The sequence below is a fragment of the Tachysurus vachellii genome, chromosome 1 (genome assembly GCF_030014155.1).
Source record: "Tachysurus vachellii isolate PV-2020 chromosome 1, HZAU_Pvac_v1, whole genome shotgun sequence".
Lineage (NCBI taxonomy): Eukaryota > Metazoa > Chordata > Actinopteri > Siluriformes > Bagridae > Tachysurus > Tachysurus vachellii.
Genome location: NC_083460.1, coordinates 5,444,873 through 5,463,689, shown reverse-complemented (window position 1 = coordinate 5,463,689; position 18,817 = coordinate 5,444,873). Strand labels below are relative to the sequence as shown.

At 40.1% G+C, this 18,817-nt stretch overlaps 2 protein-coding genes across 2 annotated transcripts in view; one reads left to right on the top strand and one right to left on the bottom strand.

The window, feature by feature from the left end:
- LOC132845526 (protein unc-13 homolog A) overlaps positions 1 to 10,311 on the bottom strand; it is a 53,480-nt gene extending 43,169 nt beyond the window's left edge. Inside the window, exons 1-3 of the mRNA XM_060869561.1 lie at positions 9,977 to 10,311; positions 1,494 to 1,523; positions 1,016 to 1,115 (exon numbers count right to left, since the gene is read on the bottom strand). Coding sequence (XP_060725544.1) covers positions 1,016 to 1,115; positions 1,494 to 1,523; positions 9,977 to 9,998 — 152 coding nt within the window. The 5' untranslated portion in view covers positions 9,999 to 10,311. The remainder of the gene's footprint in view (positions 1 to 1,015; positions 1,116 to 1,493; positions 1,524 to 9,976) is intronic.
- Positions 10,312 to 11,509: 1,198 nt separating this feature from the next.
- On the top strand, positions 11,510 to 18,445 carry LOC132843119 (BTB/POZ domain-containing protein 2). Its single transcript, XM_060866232.1, has 10 exons — positions 11,510 to 11,524; positions 12,058 to 12,686; positions 13,916 to 14,035; positions 14,120 to 14,276; positions 14,523 to 14,628; positions 15,162 to 15,359; positions 15,483 to 15,675; positions 16,132 to 16,219; positions 16,314 to 16,460; positions 16,655 to 18,445. Exons 1-10 carry the CDS (start codon positions 11,510 to 11,512, stop codon positions 16,814 to 16,816), a joined length of 1,815 nt encoding a protein of 604 aa, XP_060722215.1. The 3' UTR covers positions 16,817 to 18,445.
- Positions 18,446 to 18,817: the final 372 nt, after the last annotated feature.

Sequence of the window (18,817 nt, the reverse complement as noted above, 5' to 3'; positions counted from 1 at the left end):
GTGTGTGTGTGTTGGTCAGATTGTGATAAACATTATGGACTTGTCGCAGAACCCACAACACAGCAAAGAATCTTCACAGAGCCTTGTTACATAAGAACACACACACACACACACACACACACACACACCTCCTACCACATTGTACTCCGCTGGATCACTGACAAAATGTACGAGTGAGAAGGAATGCGAGAGAGGAAATGAAAGTAGGGAATGAGGGATGACTGGGTTGACGGGACGAAAAAAAAGGAATGTGAATTAATACGAGTGCAAAAGGCCGAGGCGGAGAGGGATGCTTGATTGAGCGAGTGAGTAACGGTGAGGGCAGTGAGGCAAGGGGAGGTGAAAGAGTGTGAGAGTGAGTGAAGGAGGGCAGCTGGACTGCATGACTGTGTGCATGAACAAACCTGATTTGAGTCACAGAAACATAAAGGTTTGGCCGTGTTTATTTTTTTTTTTGACCCCTAAGTTTAAGAGGAAGGTTTATATTTAGGTGCCTTTGGAACTTTAGTAGGAAGATGCAGGAAAAACACTGCGTATGTCTAAAGGTGTGTACAGCTGTTTGAGATCGCTTGAGAGTAATAAACGACTGGATGTATTTTTGAAGGTCAACCCAGAAGTGATCATCACCCTGCATCCCTCCACACAAAGCCAACAGAGTCTTTCTACTTATTGCAGGAAAAAAAAATTTGTGTTCATCGAGTTCATCTTAAAAATGAACATGAGTTTTCTCAATTTTGAGGCCTTAATTTTTTGGCAGCAGTAGTTAAGCTAAAAAAAACTACAAAAGTAGTTGCATGACTTCAATGTCAGAACCACTAATGCTCTGACAACTCTTTCAATCTTTAAAGAGAGAGAGAGAGAGAGAGAGAGAGAGAGAGAGAGAGAGTGCAAGTGTGCGTGACAGAGAGGGGGAGAGAGAGAGAAAGAGAGGGTAGAAAGTGAATGAGTGAATGAGCGAGTGAGTGTGAGTGAGAGTGAGAGAGAGAGAGAGAGAGAGAGAGAGAGAGAGACTCACAACATGAAGTCCTGCTCCCAGCTCGGCTGGTTGCCCCGCACTGCGATCGTTGTGCTCTTAACATTCTGTACCTTCAGACTCACATATGTGTTAAACTTCTCTACAGGGGGAAGAGCACAAGCAGGTCATTTGCAATAAGAAATGAACACACACACACACACACACACACACACAAGCACAAACAAACACACTCACACACAATTGTATGCACACACTCAAACGAACACACACGTGCACACACAAACAGACACTCAAGCAAAACAAACACACACGCACTCACACACAAACAAACACACACACAAATGTATGCACACACAAACAAACACACACATACACACACCCAAACAGACACGCGCAAAACTAACGCACACACAAACATGTATGCACACACATACACAGACACACAAACACATACACAGTTTGTCAGAGTCGTGTATAGAATCAAGGCTACTGCTGGTGTTGAGTCGGTTCTACTCACCTTGGGGTCCATCCAGCTTGGCTTTTTTCACTGCAGAACAGAAGGATAAATAATTAGTCAAGAAATCCCTTTACTCACACCCTCATCTCAGTTTATTCAAACGAAACCTGGAAGCTCCAGATTCCCAATTTCATCCCAAGATTAACTGTACCATGAACACATGATTTCAAGTATTAGAAGCTCCAGCTGAGTGAATCTGAGAGTCAGATTTGAGGGTGGGGGTTTTTCTCATTTCTTATTACACCACAGCAACTTGCTCTAACGCATTATCGTTACCATAGTAACAGATAAATCGCATGATCGATGATGGAGTCTCCTGTGTCAGCGCTTTGTGTGAGAGAGAAAGGTACTGTAGTGCTGTTTTAGCTCCATGCTGTATTAGCGAATATTTACACTGTAGAACGCCGGGCAATCATTTAACACCGCTGCTATTAGTTTCACCGTAGCTTTTCAAGAATTCATAGTTTGTGCATAATATGATAAGTAATAAATAATAAGCAGGAAATTTGAGGTGGTTGCTGAGGCACTGCTTATGAGGGAGAAGCACACTGAGATGCTTCTCTGCTCAACACGGTTGTACAGAGTTACGGTGCCTTCCTGTCTGCTTGAACCGGTCTCGCCATTGTCCAGTGACCTCTCTCGCTGACGAAGAGTCTCACCCACCAGATGTTCTAAGATGTTTCTGTTTCTCAGCAGTTTCCATGTCAACTCATTTCCACCATCTGCATGATTTCATGCATACGATCGACTGACTGGATAATTACATGAACAATTGCATGATTTGTACACGTGTTCCTATTAAAGTGTCCGAAGAAGTGTATAGTCTTCCCTCTTTTTCTTCTCTTTTACTGATATGGAGGCTTAATCTGTTTCCTGTTTTCTACGCGATGCCAATTCTGCAGCTGGTCTCCTGGGCTTTCTTCAGACTGTGTGAAATTAATCCTGCAGCTTACTGCTTACAGCACAGTTCAGCTCTGTCCCTTTTTTAAAAGGGGGGGGGGGAGCTCGCTGGCAACCAACCGGCAGAAACGTGTCTGAGTGAATGTGATTCGTGACGATGATGATACTGCAGTGAGTGTCACAAACCACAGAGACAAACAGATGAATGAAAGTGTTCATTAGTGGAGTGTGGAGATGAAATGTTATATGTACAGCCTGTGAAACTGTGTGCGTGTGTGTGTGTGTGTGTGTGTGTGTGTGTGTGTGTGTGTGTGTGTGTGTGTGTGTGTGTGCGTGCATGGTGTGCGTGTGTAGATTTGAGCTGAGTCAGAGCTTTTTGACATCTTTGCTTCCAGAGAAGAAGAGAGGAGAGGAGAGGAGAGGAGAGGAGAGGAGAGGAGAGGATGAAGAAGAGGCACTGAGAAAAAATTATTAAGCAATAAGATGAGATGAGAGGATAGAGATGAGAGGACAGAAGGATTAGATGAGAGCAAGATGTGTTTGATAGAAACATTAATGAACGCTGTATTACGTGGCACAAGCAGCAGCAGGCATTAATAAGGCATACATACTGACGTAATAACACCAAGCTTACAAAGTACTGCAGAGAGAGAGAGAGAGAGAGAGAGAGAGAGAGAGAGAGTGATTCAAGCACATCCATGGTTTCTCTCTCCATCCCCTCCAACACACCCACACACACCCACACACACACCCACACACACACACACACCCACACACACACACACACACACACAGTGACAGTCAGTTAAAACACCTGCAGACTGTCAGGAATTCCCAGAGCTTTTCTCCTGTCAGCCACTGTCACTACAGCTGATCACACCGACGGGCATTCAGAGATAAAAAGATCTGAAGGACAAGTTAAACACTCCATCTCTACATGGCCCCTGGGGCGAGATTTCAGACCGCTCAAAGTGAAGCTGTGTTATAGGTTTAACCGAGACTCCATATTCTGAATGCACATTATAACCTGTTACCTTCAAGATGATTTAGCCCCTCGCTTCATCTCTAGCTAAACAGAGCCAAGCGGTGGCATTTGAGTCCTTTAGTCTTGCCAGCTCTCTCATCTCCTCACCTATTCAAATAGATCAGCGTCCATATACTTTGACTTTCAACCCAATGGCGATGTCAATACCATCTCGTAAATCGGGAACTAGTCGAGAGGAACCGCTGCCGCAGCAAACGAAACTGTGTCTCATAGCTGCATTGCATTCTGGATCCTTGAGGCTGATATTTGTTTTTCATTAATATGATGTTCAACCTCGCTGGAAAATGGGGAGTGTTTTTGTTCTCTTGTGTTTTTTAGAAGCTCAAACCTAGAAAAACCTAATCGTTATCACTTATGTTTAAGCTCACCTACAGTACTGTTGGAACAATGTTCCCTAGACAACCTTTACTGCCTCAAAGGAATAAAGAAAACACAGCACTAACCAACCATCTAATTAACACCAGCAACACTAAACACATTTAGTGAGTAGAGTTTCTTAGACCTGGATATGATTTAAGTCAGCTACAAATTCACATGGAATAGACTTTAAGTGTTTGCTATTCCCAAAGTTCCAGTGTAAAGCTTGTGCTACACCTTTACACATCATAATTCCTTCTAAATAAGTCACATGAAGCATATTCCTAAGTAGCTGATAACAGAACCATGTTTTTTTTTCCATTGTGTAAAAACCCTGGACCACAATCCTACTCCGTGTAGTGAAGCTTTGTGAACAAAGGTGTGATGGAGCGCAAATCCCATCCCTCATTTCACGTAGCCTAATTCTCTCATCTCTCTTTCACCATCCTCTATTAGCTGCATTATTAGCACTAAGCCAATTGATCAGGTTTATACCCAGCACCACACAGAGCAAAGCCCTGGCCTTTCGCCGAGCTAATTTTGAGCCATTTATGTCGCACCTGTTCTAATTAAGGTCACACGCTCGTCCCCAGAGAGCTCGGGCATCACTGAGGAACACCAGTCTACCTGATTAGCTGTGTACTTGTTGTTTAGCGCAGTTATATCTCCTAATGGCTCCCTCAGCGCAGTTATTTTCTCTGCTCATGTCAAACTCTGTACCTTATTTTGTGTGTGTGTGAGGCAGAAAGAGCAATGTGTAATGATATAATGTTTTATGTATTCTTATTAAAGATCCTAGCAGTTTTTTGGCAGAGTGAGCATATATTCAGGTGTCTGGGGACAATTTCTGCTCAAAACAGTTTTAACGTGAACCTTACACAATTTGTAACTTTGGCTTTTTTACGTCCCTGGTTTATTTTAAAGTTGGCCTTCAAAGTGAAACAAGTTTATATTAAAATATTTGTGATGTCTGTGTTTTGTGATTCTGGGTTAGTTTGATTTGTGCTGGATTTTTGATCTTAACATCATCATGATCTAAACAACAGAATCTTTACTATTTACTAAGAAAGTCTAAATGAGTTATTTATATTTATTACGTCGGTCAAACAACAGACAGACGTTAGCTTGTTAATTCCATACAGTTCAATATACAAAATGTATGAAATCCAATCACAGGAATTAACTGAAAACGCATTCATAATACTAGGTTGTTCACGTCATATCATCGCTCAGGATGCATGTTAATTCCAGGAGTGAACACAGCTCACTGGCTAGATTGCTGCTAACAAAAGACAAACACGAAGGCATCTGCCTTTTTTCTCTTTCTTTGCAGTTTAAACTTGTGAAGGTCAAAAAAAATGACAGAATTCCAACTTCCGACTTTCCAATTCTGATGTATGTCAAAAGCAGCATACAACTTAGCAATTAGCTAGTAACCAGACGGCATTGTGGGTAATGCAGTAACTGGTTAATAAAGTGAAAATAGATATTGCGTGTCGATGAGAAAAAAAGCTTAAACCAAAAAAAGTCAATACAGAATTTCTTTACAAAACAAGTCTTCGATTCAACTGAAGATCTCGTTTTAATTATTATGATTAATACCGAAGTTGTTAAGGGTTGTTTTTTTATCCTTTAACTGATCAAATCTACATTAGAGCTGAAGGAAAGATTTGAGCTGGATTTGTATTTAATGCATGTCTTGTATGTCACAGTTTTCTGTAGCTTTTAAAAGGGCAACATGGTACTAAATCTCTGTAAATATTTTGCTTCTTGAAACCCTTATTGGGGCTTGAAAGTGAGAAAATACTAAACCCTGACCAGCTGGAACAGTGTGACACCTAATTTAGTCTATTCACTATTGTTTTTTCAAAGCCAGTGACAAATTCCTTGGGACCTCATGCGCTGGAACCCTATTAATTCCACCTACTCCAACTAATTAGTTTCGAGTGCATCACAGTGTGCACCAGGAAAACAAAATATGACTGCACCACTAATGTCCTCTTTTCTGCAGCTGCAGCAACTTGAAAGTTTGCTTAAATGTGTCCCCAATAGTGATTAAAAATAGACTGTTCTGTTTTATTCAAATCTTTACAGCCCACTAAGAACTGACGCTACTGTCCAGGTGGAAACAGCCAAGCTGGATCTGAGCTAACTGACAAAAACTAATTTTAAGCCTGTTAAAACTCTGTCTGACATTTAAGCCCCAATAAGAAATGCACAGATGAGCAGGAAAGCTGCAGTGCAGTTGCACCTGAGATCTTTAGGTTTCTTCCAGAGTGGTGAAAAACAGGCAGCTGTAATATATCAATACATGTCAGAAATCAATGACAAAGAAATTGGGATTGCAGAAAGTGGGAAAGCGGCTCTTTATAATAACACTGACTCATAAATCACTGCCAATATAAATAATTCAGGTCAGGAAGTGCCGCATACAGACAATACGTCGTAATCAATGAACCCTGAGATTGTGTTTATAAGGAAGAGGCTGGAAGGGAATGACGAACTAACCTCGAACCCAGAGATGACAAGGACTCAAAGCCAGCCTAAATACGCCTTTTGAGTCTAAAAGATATTTACTGCAATTATTGAACTGTATTTTTGTTTGTTTGTTGGTTTGTTTCTAAAGCATGTGGGCTGTATTATAACAATGGGTTATTGATAGCACTATATTTGCATTGAATGAGGAGCATACAAGTGAAAGAAATAGTCTCAACTTCATAATTCCGTTAATAAAACATTAGTACAGCAACAGCCTAAATAATTAAACAGTTAAAAAAAATCCAAAGACATTTTATGAATAGAATGCCCTTGAATCAAATCTAATTCATCCAAAGGGTTTAGTGGGTTAGATATTTACTAATGTGAGGTCTGGTCATTTTTATTAGCATTGAATTTTATTGGTATGATGTTCATATATACAGATATATATAACCTAGAATTAACAGGTTGACCATTGCTTCATTAGGACAAATGTGATAATGCGTTGATTACTGATCTCATAAGATTTCTTAAACAATGTTCTTGCTTATTCCTTATTAAGAAATGGCACATGATTCAAGACATTCTTTTCTTCTATGTTTTCCTTGTCTATCATAACCTATGTTGACTAGCTACAGTATATGTTAATCGTTCTGTTCAGCTAGCTGTGTGCTTTTTTTTCACTATCTTCTTCTTTCTTATTGGCAGCTTTAAAAAACATCAAAACAAATTAAACAAGTAAAAAAAAAAGCCAACACACGTATAAACACTGCAAACAAACAGATAGAAGTACAGAAAAAAGCAAACTATGGCTTTTTAATAAATAAAAAACAAAGATTTTAAATATAGATAAATGTAAATAACAGTGAACGCTATCTAGGTTAATGTGACAGCTGTTATGCAGTTTATGTGCACACTCAGTGCTCTATAAATAAAATATGATGAATGCAATGAATATTTGTTGATATAAAACTGTAATCTCAAACCAATAAGTGTATCGATTATACAAATGAGTGTATATTGTCTTATAGTATTTATTACTTAAAGAAAAAACAGCTCTTGAAACTGTAAGAATGACATTGCTTTAACACATGTTGGTGCTTGTGAGATGATCAGATAGATTAGATTTAGGGAACTGAGGACATCTTATCCACTAGTTGAAAGTCTTTCAGCATTTGTACACCAACTGTAGAATAGTTTCTACTGAATGATGAAAACCACTGGATGTGATTTCAACTGATCATGCTGATGTGATGGCATCGATACTGAACCATTGTGGACTGCAGGATAAATAACTAGCCTATAAAGCACTGGCTGTATTACATAAATCCACCTACACTCCCAAATGTGGAATATAAGATTGGGATGCTGAAGCAATAAGATTACATCACCATAACGCTAATGTAAGATCTGTAGCTTATGTAATGTGACTATATAATTAAAGTCCCCTGTAGGGTAGAGTGAGAAATAAAGGTGGGTGGGAGAGAATATGCAAACACATACACACATTTTTCTTTCTGTTGATACTGTCAGTTCATATCCTGCTTCCTCAAAATAACAGTTAATATAATATCCATCCAGACAAATGCAGGGCATGTTTAATGTAGAGGAAGCGTAGACACTCGCACTGTTATAAATGCTCAAAAAATGGGACCAAGAGAGGAGGAGGATATGGCATTGATCACATTGCTGCCATCCACATTATTAATTTATTCATTATTCAATCTAAGCAGAGGCTCTTAAGCCATGAACGTATACATAGATCTAACTAATGCTCATTCTCTGCTCTCTCTGGTTTGTTTGGTAGAACCAGTGTGAAGAGTGATTTCTCAGAAACACGTCTCAGATCAAATCTGTCATGGTTTCCCTGTAAGAAGCAGAACAAGCCTATCAACTGCACACACACACACACACACACACACACACACACACACACACCATTCACTGTAACATCTGCTGTGAAGACAACAAATACTGGACTCAATGTTCCAAAATGATAGCTGCCAAAATGATTACAAGCTGATAAGTATAACAGAGGTGAGACAGCTAAAGGGCATACTAAAAGACTAAAGTGCTGCTGCATTGCTTTGTGTAGGTAGAGATGGTCCCCTGTGTGTAATATAGGACACTTAATAATATAACAGACGTGAAAAGGTGGTTAAACTAAAAACAGTTCAATGCAATTCAATTACATTTCCAAAATAAATCTTGGATGACAAAGGTCACATTTTAATGATCAAAAAGAATGTGAGTCATTCATGGTGAATGGTTTTAAATCCTTTGGTTGACATCAAATAATGAAAAGTTTAAGTTTCTTTAATAATTGTCCATTTCAGTGTGTATTAAAGAGACAGATGGAGAGTTTGGATGACAAGACAGAAAAACAGCATTGTGTTCCAGAGTGTCAGACAAAGCTAAGCCATACATGCAGCTAGACAAGATTAAGGAACCTCTTAGGAGTATGTTGGTGGTGTCTGATCCAAATTTGGCTTTGTATGTAGGATGTTACTGGAAGCCAGAAAGTTGTAGTTGGAAAGGTATAAAGTTACACTGTAATACTGTATAAAGCCTGTAGATGAGCTTCATCTTCAGTAACTGCTTTATCAAGGTCAGGGTTAATTGTGATGTTTCTGAGATGGTTCTGATTGAATCAGATGTGGTTCCTGCATGATTAGAATGAAAACCTGCATCCATACTGGATCTTTAAGGATAAACAATAAGATTTGATTCCCCTGGCACAGTCAGAGCTGCCCACAGAGGGACTTTATACATACACACTCTAAAGTGCACTATTCACACACACACACACACACACACACACACACACACACACGCACACACACATGCACACACATGCACACACACACACACACACACACACACACACACACACACACACACACTTGGACTAATTTGATCCAAACCAGGCGCTTCCTTTTGAACACCGCTATGCTTTATCGCAGCGGTGTGATTTCGTGAATGGAGCTGAGAAGAGCTCGTGAACGTTTTCGTGAATGGCGGTTTGGGGGCGCGAGCGCGCTTAAACCAGCCGCCCACGGGATTCCCTCGCGCCCGAGGAGAGTCAGATAGGGAGAGAGAGAAAGAGAGAGAAAGAAAGAGAGAGAGAGAGAGAGAGAGAGAGAGAGAGAGAGAGAGAGAGAGAGAGAGAGAGAGAGAGAGACGGGTGCAATAGTGCTGCAGCCTTTTTTGCCTTTTCTTTCATTTTCCCTTTCTTTCTTTCATTCGTTTTCTCAAAGCCACAGGAAATAAAATAAATACATTAAAAACGGTCACGCGCTCCATTCACAGGTGTGAGTCATTAAGGTAATTGCGTAATCAGGTGCGGGCAATGAATGAACCGCTGAATGATTGAGACAAAAAAATCAGGAAAAACAAACAGCAATAAATTGTAAGTCATTCAGATGTAAAAAATAACAACAAAAAAGTAGTTTTCCACAGCATTCAGATCACGAAGCAAGTTTGAATGAGCTCAGAGCGCACTCTAATATAACAGTAATTATTTATGAACGCAATTTATAGGCTTATAAACCAGCTGGAATAGAAACATTTGTGCTATTTTGAGTTGTCAGAAAACCCGAAACTATTTTTTTAATAGCGGGTTAACAAACTTTAGTAGGAAAATTTACAACACACACCAACACACATATGCAGAAATTTGATCAGATATGTTTTTCTAACTCACCCCCAACACACAGAAGTGACATCGCTTCTCAGAATGTCGGTGTGTTTTTGCTGTCCTCCGCTGTCCTCTACCAGATGACCGGTCGAGAACGGGACAGCCTGGACGTGCCGTGATTCGGTGATGTCCGGTTTACACACGCCCCGCGTTCAGCGCACACACACACTCACACACACACACACACACACACACTCCTCCCCCGACGCCTTTTGTGTATTGAAAAAAAATTCAAAAGATTTCTAACTCCAATGCTTCAAGCCTTTAGTTTCTCCTCTTATCCGTGCGGGTTTCTGTACTGTTCGGGACGTCTCGTGAAACTGACTGTTCGGGTCGTTAGTTCTCCGCTCGCACGCGCACAGCCATCTTGTTTTCAGCACCAGCACGGCGGGGACAGCTCATGCCGATGTGACGTCACGGCGCGAGACGACGGGCACCGGTGGGGGGGGAGCGCGCGGGCAGCGGAGTTTCTCGCGCTTGCTCTTACTCTCCCGCCCACAAGCCTGGGGCTCCCAAAAACCCGCATGAGATGAATCACAATTGGGAGACACAAGAGGAAAATCTCACCGTGAGAACTTAATAGATTTAAGAAAAAATATAAAATAAAATAAAAAAAAATCAAACTTACTGCAGTGTTTTATTACACTCTTTATATAATATTCATTCATTCATTCATTCATTCATTCATTCATCTATTCATTTTTTACTTGTAAAATATACCTGTATACATAATCTTATATATGTATAATATTATATAATCACATCACAATCTTATTGATTATAAACACTATGCAATTAAACGCTGTAAATTCCAGGCAAGGCAACCCATGGAAAAATATGCTACGATGTCAGATCCTTTATAAAGTCATTCATTGTGTATAATGGGGAATCCTTAGATGTTCCCAGTATACAAACATTTACAAAAGAAAAAGAAAGTAAGAAAGAAAAAAGAGAACATTATCAGAGAGCCTTTCCCTCTACACTGTAGTGAACAAAGAGCAGCTGCTGCAGTGTTTGCAGAAAGTGATGCAGTCCGGATGTTTTCTTTTACTCCTCAAGGCGGCAGTAAAACTAACCTAATAAATACAGCCTGGGCCTGTGTGTTGCCAGATCCGCGAAAATCACGCAGAGTTAAATTATTATTAATAATTTTTTGTTGTATATATAAAAATGAATAGTTAAAACGGGGTTAGGGTTAAATTGTAGTGAAATAACAAATGTGTCAATGTATAATAATTATAATAATGTAACTACAGTGAATACTCTACAACGAAGTAAATAACAAATTCTTTCACATATCTATGAATTCACACAGTCTTGTCTGCATTTTTATGATGCAAACTACATAATTATCAAAAAAAAAAAAAAAAACAACAACACCGTGTCAATAAAACAGAGGTGAATTTAGTTTGGCTGTCTTTCCAAAGTAAAATTTATTCAGTGCAGTGAACAGTGAATATTATCAAATGAACATTTTTATTCTGGGTATCTATTAACTATGCATTCTGGGTATTATGGTACAGACACATTAGAGTAGTCATGGCAGCCAATTTGGTGATTGAACAAAAAGGATTACATGATTTTTACTTTGCATATAATTGCCTACAATAATTATGGAATAATATCCAAGATGATGGAATGAAAAATAGTTTGGTATGGGGATATTATAAGTTTTGTTATTGTGTTCCTTTATGCAATGATTGTGTTAATTTGTGCAGATGGTTTATGATGCTGCTGCTGCTGATGATAATGCTGATGATGATGATTGGTGGTAATAATGATGATGATGATGATGATTGTTGTTGATATTGTAGGCACCATAATAAACAAATAACATTATCCTGATAATAATTTACTTTATTAAAATTCAATTTTATTAACTAATAAACTGTTTGTCGTGTTTAATTTTTAACTACACGAATAAAGGATGCTTTGTGACCTCATATTTTTTCCACAACTGTATTCCGACTAGTCCCGCCTCATGCGCTACGATAGGCTCATAACTTCCGGCCTCCTGCTATACGATTGGACGATAATATATCAGGCACCTGTGCATTCGGTGGCCCGCTTATCACTATAAACACTAGCCAATCACTGACCACTTACAATACGGGTGGTGTAAAAACAACTTGTTTACTATCGGACTTCGAAGGGAGAAGTTGAAATCCAAGATGGCGGCTGGAGACAACGGCGGTCGGGCCCCGTGTTTAAATTTCCCCTCTCCCGGTCCGCTGGGTAACAGTCAACCGAGCAATAGTACCTATACTTTGGCAGCAAGTAACGGAGGATCCATCGGGTCAAACGGAAGCTCACAGAGCGCGACGAGACGCTCGAACCCTCAGCCAGGGCCTAACGGCTCCGAAAGCAGCGGTGTCGCCTCTGGGCTTCCGCCGAATATGCGCAACTCTCTCCCGCAGTCCATGGCTCAGGGCTCGGTGGTTGCTGGGGCGATCGGCGGGTCAATGGCGGCCACAGTGGCGTCGAACATGATTGGACTAGCGTCAAATTCAGGGCCGACCCCCGCGACCCATTCCTCACTTTCTGCCCCTCCGGCTGCAGCAGCGGTTCTGGTTTACCGAGAACCCGTGTATAACTGGCAGGCTACAAAAAGTACTGTGAAGGAAAGGTTTGCATTTCTCTTTAACAACGAGGTTCTAAGCGACGTTCACTTTCTGGTGGGTAAAGGAATGGGTGTACAGCGCATACCTGCTCACAGGTAACTACTTCATTACTGTACAACAACGTTACCTAGCAGGTGGATATGTGTCGGTTATCGGTTGTGCAATATATCGCGATATTCAACTCAATATCACTTGTCACTTATCTTTGTCATGGTGCAGAATCTTTTTAATAACTTCTAATAAATCCTAAAGTGTTTTATTTCTCAATACTTCACTGTAAAATTCAGCACACTTTTTATCCAGTTATAGTTACATCTACTTTTGTAGAAGGTTCATGAAATAAAGTTAGTTCCTGTTGTCACTTGTGTCATAGCAAGTACAGTCCGTCCTTCTCTAGCCTTGTTTTCTTTCTATCGAAGACATTAAGATGAAAATGCTGCTTGTCGTATTCATAAAATTTGGGGGGAAAACTATTTGTGTTTTAAAAATTCTGTTGACGTGACATCCGTCATACAGGTCCCTGTGAATGTTATTGGTTGAAGCTTATTATTTCTCTAACGATATTAGAACAATCACGTTGATGGTCCTTTTCATGTACGTGACAGCTGACGCTACAGTCAGAGCTGCTGTTATAGAGTATTTATCACCACCGTTTAACCGATCAGAATCAAGAATTCAACAAGACTATGACTGGAATAACAGTATTGCTTTCTTTTCAAAACAATACAACAAACGAAACCCAGTTCCAGTTAGATGATTATATCTAACTTCTGGCAGGCGCTACAGAGCTTTGTTTACTAAAACTGCCAGACACAGGAACAGTTTCTTTCCCCAGACAATCACCTTGATCAACAACTCACCATAATTATATCATAATCAGTTATATCATAACTGCTTCTTATCATAAGTACTGCATTATCAGGACTGTCAGTCATCAAACCATCTAGTATATTACACACTACTGCTGCTGTATATTGTACAAAAAGCATAATATTGCACAATATTGTTATTTGCACTCCCACACTTTATGTACATAACTGATCGTTCATATTCTATATTCATATTTTATTCATTCTATATTCATATTTTATTCTCATTCTGTCTATATTGTATCTCATCGTCTGCATTGTTTTCTTGTATAGCTTGTATAGTATATAGTGTTTTTTATGTCTGTACTTTTGAGAGTCACAAACTGCTGGAACCAAATTCCTTGTGTGTGTCAACACACTTGGCCAATAAATCTGATTCTGATTCTGATTGTGTAACAGAATTGTGTATATTTGTCATCTAGTCACGTACTTGTCATATGTTGTCATTTTTGCAGGTTTGTTTTGGCAGTCGGCAGTGCTGTATTTGATGCCATGTTTAATGGAGGTATGGCCACCACCTCCACAGAGATTGAGCTTCCAGACGTAGAGCCTGCTGCTTTCCTGGCTTTGCTCAAGTAAGATTTCTGCTATTAGAAATATTTTCTATGGATCATATCATGCTTGAAGGTTTGTGACCTAAAAACTGTTTCCCCACCCAGGTTCCTGTACTCAGATGAGGTTCAAATCGGGCCCGAGACGGTGATGACCACTCTGTACACGGCAAAGAAGTACGCCGTCCCAGCGCTGGAGGCTCACTGTGTAGAGTTCCTGAAGAAGAACCTGCGTGCTGACAACGCCTTCATGCTCCTCACGCAGGCACGGCTCTGCAAAGCTTTACAGAAATCTTTAGATCTACTCAGTTGAATTTGATGCATATTTGAATATGTAAAAAAAAAAAAACAATTGTAGTACGCGTTTAAAAAGCAGTTATACAGTTTTTACCTTTTTTTATTATTATTATTTTTTATTGATTATGGGGCAGAATAATTAATTTCACAAATTATATTTCTAAATAACTTTTTTTTCCCACAGTCTTGTTCATTGTTGTTTTTATTTTTTTAGGCCAGGCTTTTTGATGAACCTCAGCTGGCCAGTCTGTGTCTTGAGAACATTGACAAAAACACAGGTGATGCTCTGGCTGCTGAGGGCTTCACAGATATAGATCTGGGTATGTATGTGAAAGTCGGCACCTGCTTGCCGTTGATAAGTGACTTCAGTTATGTGATTTTAGGATTGTATGATTGTAGGATTGATCTGGAATTATGACCAATAGGGATCACTGTAATGTGACGTGTCACATTAATGTAATGTCACTGTAATGTGAACAGTCACTTGATTGGTGATTTTATTTTTTATTTATTTTTTTTGTTATGATTTTTTTTTCTATTCTGTTTTTGCATTTTGGTGTTTAATATAGATATTTTTAAAGAGTGTATCATTGTATTGTCCATTTATGGTCAGAACCAGTACCTTGTCATGTGAAAAGGGCACATACATGAGTATCAGATTAGTGCTTATAAGATGGTTAGATTATGGTTTTCCCAATACATGATGTGGGCAGGTTTGTGCTTCTAAGGGAAATATATAATATTCTCACTGTGGTGCGGTTCAGTGTTTGTGCTGTGGTAATGGTGTGACAATGTTTTATACAATTCCTACAGGTTCTGTTTTTCGGTTTTTCACGTTGCTGCTGTTTTCCAGACACGCTTGTAGCTGTGCTGGAGCGAGACACGCTCGGAGTGCGGGAGGTTCGGTTGTTTGGAGCGGCAGTGCGTTGGGCTGAAGCAGAGGCTCACCGGCAGCAGTTACAGCCCACACCTGAGAACAAGAGACGCGTTCTGGGGAAAGCCCTCACCCTCATCCGCTTTCCTCTAATGACCATAGAGGAGTTTGCTGCCGGTATGAGACAGCATCTGCTCTTACATCCAGCTTGTCCTGCATTAGTCATAAAGTGATTAAAGATTAGCTGAATTAAACCTTATATTGTCCTGCAGTGGTGTCTGTTAATGTCACTTTGTGCAGGTCCTGCTCAGTCAGGAATTTTGACAGACAGGGAGGTGGTCAGTCTGTTCCTCCACTTCACAGTGAACCCCAAACCACGAGTGGAGTTCATCGACCGGCCACGCTGCTGTCTGCGTGGAAAAGAGTGCAGCATCACACGATTTGCCCAGGTGGAGAGCCGCTGGGGATACAGCGGGACTAGCGACCGTATCCGGTCAGAACACTCCCACTCTCTCTCTCACTCTCACTCAAATAACTTGAATAATTACTTCCAAGCAAGGAAACCTAATCTAATGATGTTGGATGACACTTAGCATACAGTGATTTATTTATTTACTTATTTTAGCCAAGAAGGGCAAGAGGGAACACTACAGGTTAAATAAACCCACAGTAAACAGGATACATGTTTTTATAACTAATCAGTGGTCCAAAAACCTCTCCAAATCATGAATGTAGTGAACTATTTACTGTAGTGTAGTGAAATATATACAGCGGTACTGTTTGGTCTGTGATGAGAGATCATGCACCACTCTGATGAGCTGATGGACAACCCAACCACAGCATCTGAGACCTGCACAGACACGCTGCTGAAGCATCACCCAGTATTTTTCAATCTTATTCACTTCATACAAATTCTGTTATCTCTCTTCCTTTTTCTCCTCTGTGACAGGTTCTGTGTAAACCGTAGGATATTTGTTGTGGGCTTTGGGCTGTACGGGTCTATACACGGACCCACAGACTATCAGGTGAACATACAGGTAGAGTGAAGTTTTCACTTATTTAGAAGTGCCATTATTTTACATTTATAATGCTGACAAAGGATTTGTAACGATGTGTTTATTCTGTTGTCAGATCATTCACACAGACAGTAACACAGTCCTTGGTCAGAACGACACGGGTTTCAGTTGTGACGGCTCAGCGAGTACCTTTAGGGTCATGTTTAAAGAGCCGGTGGAGGTTTTACCCAATGTAAACTACACGGCCTGCGCTACTCTCAAGGTACGACTCGCTGTGCACGCTACTCCAGCTTTATGGTACTGCACATTCATAAAGCAGACCTCGTTTGCATAGGGGTTCCATATTTTTGCATGTTATCGCACCATGCTATTAAAAATTATTATTCAGAAATGTATACCGAAAGACCAGACTTCTATTTATGCCACAAAAAAAACGTGTTGACTTTGGTCTTCCAGGGTCCAGATTCCCACTACGGCACTAAAGGCATGCGGAAGGTTACCCACGAGTCCTCAGGAGCCGGCACCAAAACCTGTTTCACCTTCTGCTATGCGGCTGGGAACAACAACGGCACTTCCGTCGAGGATGGACAGATCCCTGAGGTCATCTTCTACACATAATGACCATATCGTTCTTCCAAAATCCAGGAGTTTTGGGTCGGGCTACAAATAGCTCACTTCCAGTTTTGTAAACTAGTCTATAACTGGAAAAGGTGAACCTGGTGAGTAACGTAGTGGATGGCGGAGATGTTTAGAGTCCTACACCTTCACCTACACTTTCTGAAAAAAAACAAAAAAACAAAGCTGCACAGAGTTCATCTGCGTGCTTACTGATTGAGAAGGAGCCTACTTTGTCCATGTTGATTATAGTAGAACCCATAGGCTGTGAACTGTTCACCAGCAGACTGACCTTGAGGGTGTATAACTGGATTGAAGAACTGCTATTGCGTTACCTGTCTTTTAACAGTTCGTTCAGCATCTCATAAGCAGGCAAAAACGTTTTCTGTACGAGAACTGGATTAATCACAACTTCGTTTATGCCAGCAGTAGAGATGAGATCGAAATCCGAAGCCTTTCTAGGATGCAGGGAATTCTGCATGCTCAGGTTTCCCTTAATTCTGTGCCAAATCCTTGTGCTTAGAATACCTCCTTCACAGCCATTTAACCAGTGCTCGGTGATGTTCAGCTGTAACACACTGACTCATCTTTAAGCCAAGCATCCAGCTCTGTAGATCGCCGCAGGCTGTTGTGTAAATTAGCAAACGCAGAAGTACTTCAGTGGCGAAGCATCGTTCCTCCACTTCTGCCGGGTGTAAAGTGTTAAATCCTCATCTCAGTGGTCACTCACTCACGTAATACAGCGAGTTCTCATAGGTTATAGTATTTGAACAGACTAACACATAATCAGATGGTAAACTGTCTAATTTTGTGTTGCAGTTCAACAATTACAAGTGAATTTTACATACATAAAGGAGGCACAAAAATATTATTTGTTTGGCAGTGATGAAAAAATGTATCACTCAATTCACATCCTAAACAGCAGACCGTATTAATATTGCATCCATGTACTTTTTGGTCATTCTTTATTTATAAATTATAAACTGAAACATTAATGGTTTATGTTGCTTCAAAATTCTTTGTCATTTTTCTCCTCGTTTCAGTTTATTTCTGTTTCTAACACAAAAAACGGCCAAATGCCAGTTTCTAGTCCAGCACCCACTGTCACCTACTAGACCGAGCCTCCCTGGATCATCCTTAACACATCTGTAAGATACGTTTATACCATAGCTCACGTGATTTGTGTTAATAAAAAAACAGAGTACCTGAACACCACGCAGCACAGACGGCGTGTACGAGACTGTTCCAGCATTAATCATTAATGTAGCTCAACAGGTTCAAGTTTTTGAACATTTCTTTTGCCTTGTTCGGGGAGATTAATTCAGGGTTTTCCTTTATATATAACCAGCATCAAACTGTAAAGTACTGACATCACCTCATATATGTGTACAAACAATGCTATTAAATAAAAAGGTCGGTAAATTCGAGCGTTCCTCGTTTTCTCTGACAGCTAACGTGTTCATGATGACCTGCTCGTGAATGTAGGGACACAGTGAACCTAAACTGCACAGAAAAAGGATGTTTTTTTTTTTTTTGTGTGTGAAATGTTTCATTTTCTGAGTTGAGATAAATGTTGGTTTGGAAGCTGGACTGAAAGCAGCATCATAAATAAAGCTGGTCTGTATTTCAAAAGACGTGTGTGTGTGTGTGCGAAATGTGAAGTTTGCATGCTTCCGTGTTCTATTCTCTAAAAATGATCAAAGCAGGGAATGGCATTCGTTTCATTTCTATTATATAGTTTGTTTAGATTTTATTTAACAAAAAGACGACGTAATAGTGAGTCATTGCTTTGTATTTATGCCTCCTCACCCTACTCCTCATCTTTCACCGTCACTTCCTCTACATTCACAAATCTATGCTCATTCTTTTGTAGCAACTGAGCAAATTGGCTGTAAATACTGAGCAAAGGACAAGTGCAATTTACTGCATTCAACACAGCCGTCATTTTCTTCCTCCTTCTTGATCATCTGCACAGAACATTAATTATGCTAATATCCCGTGTCC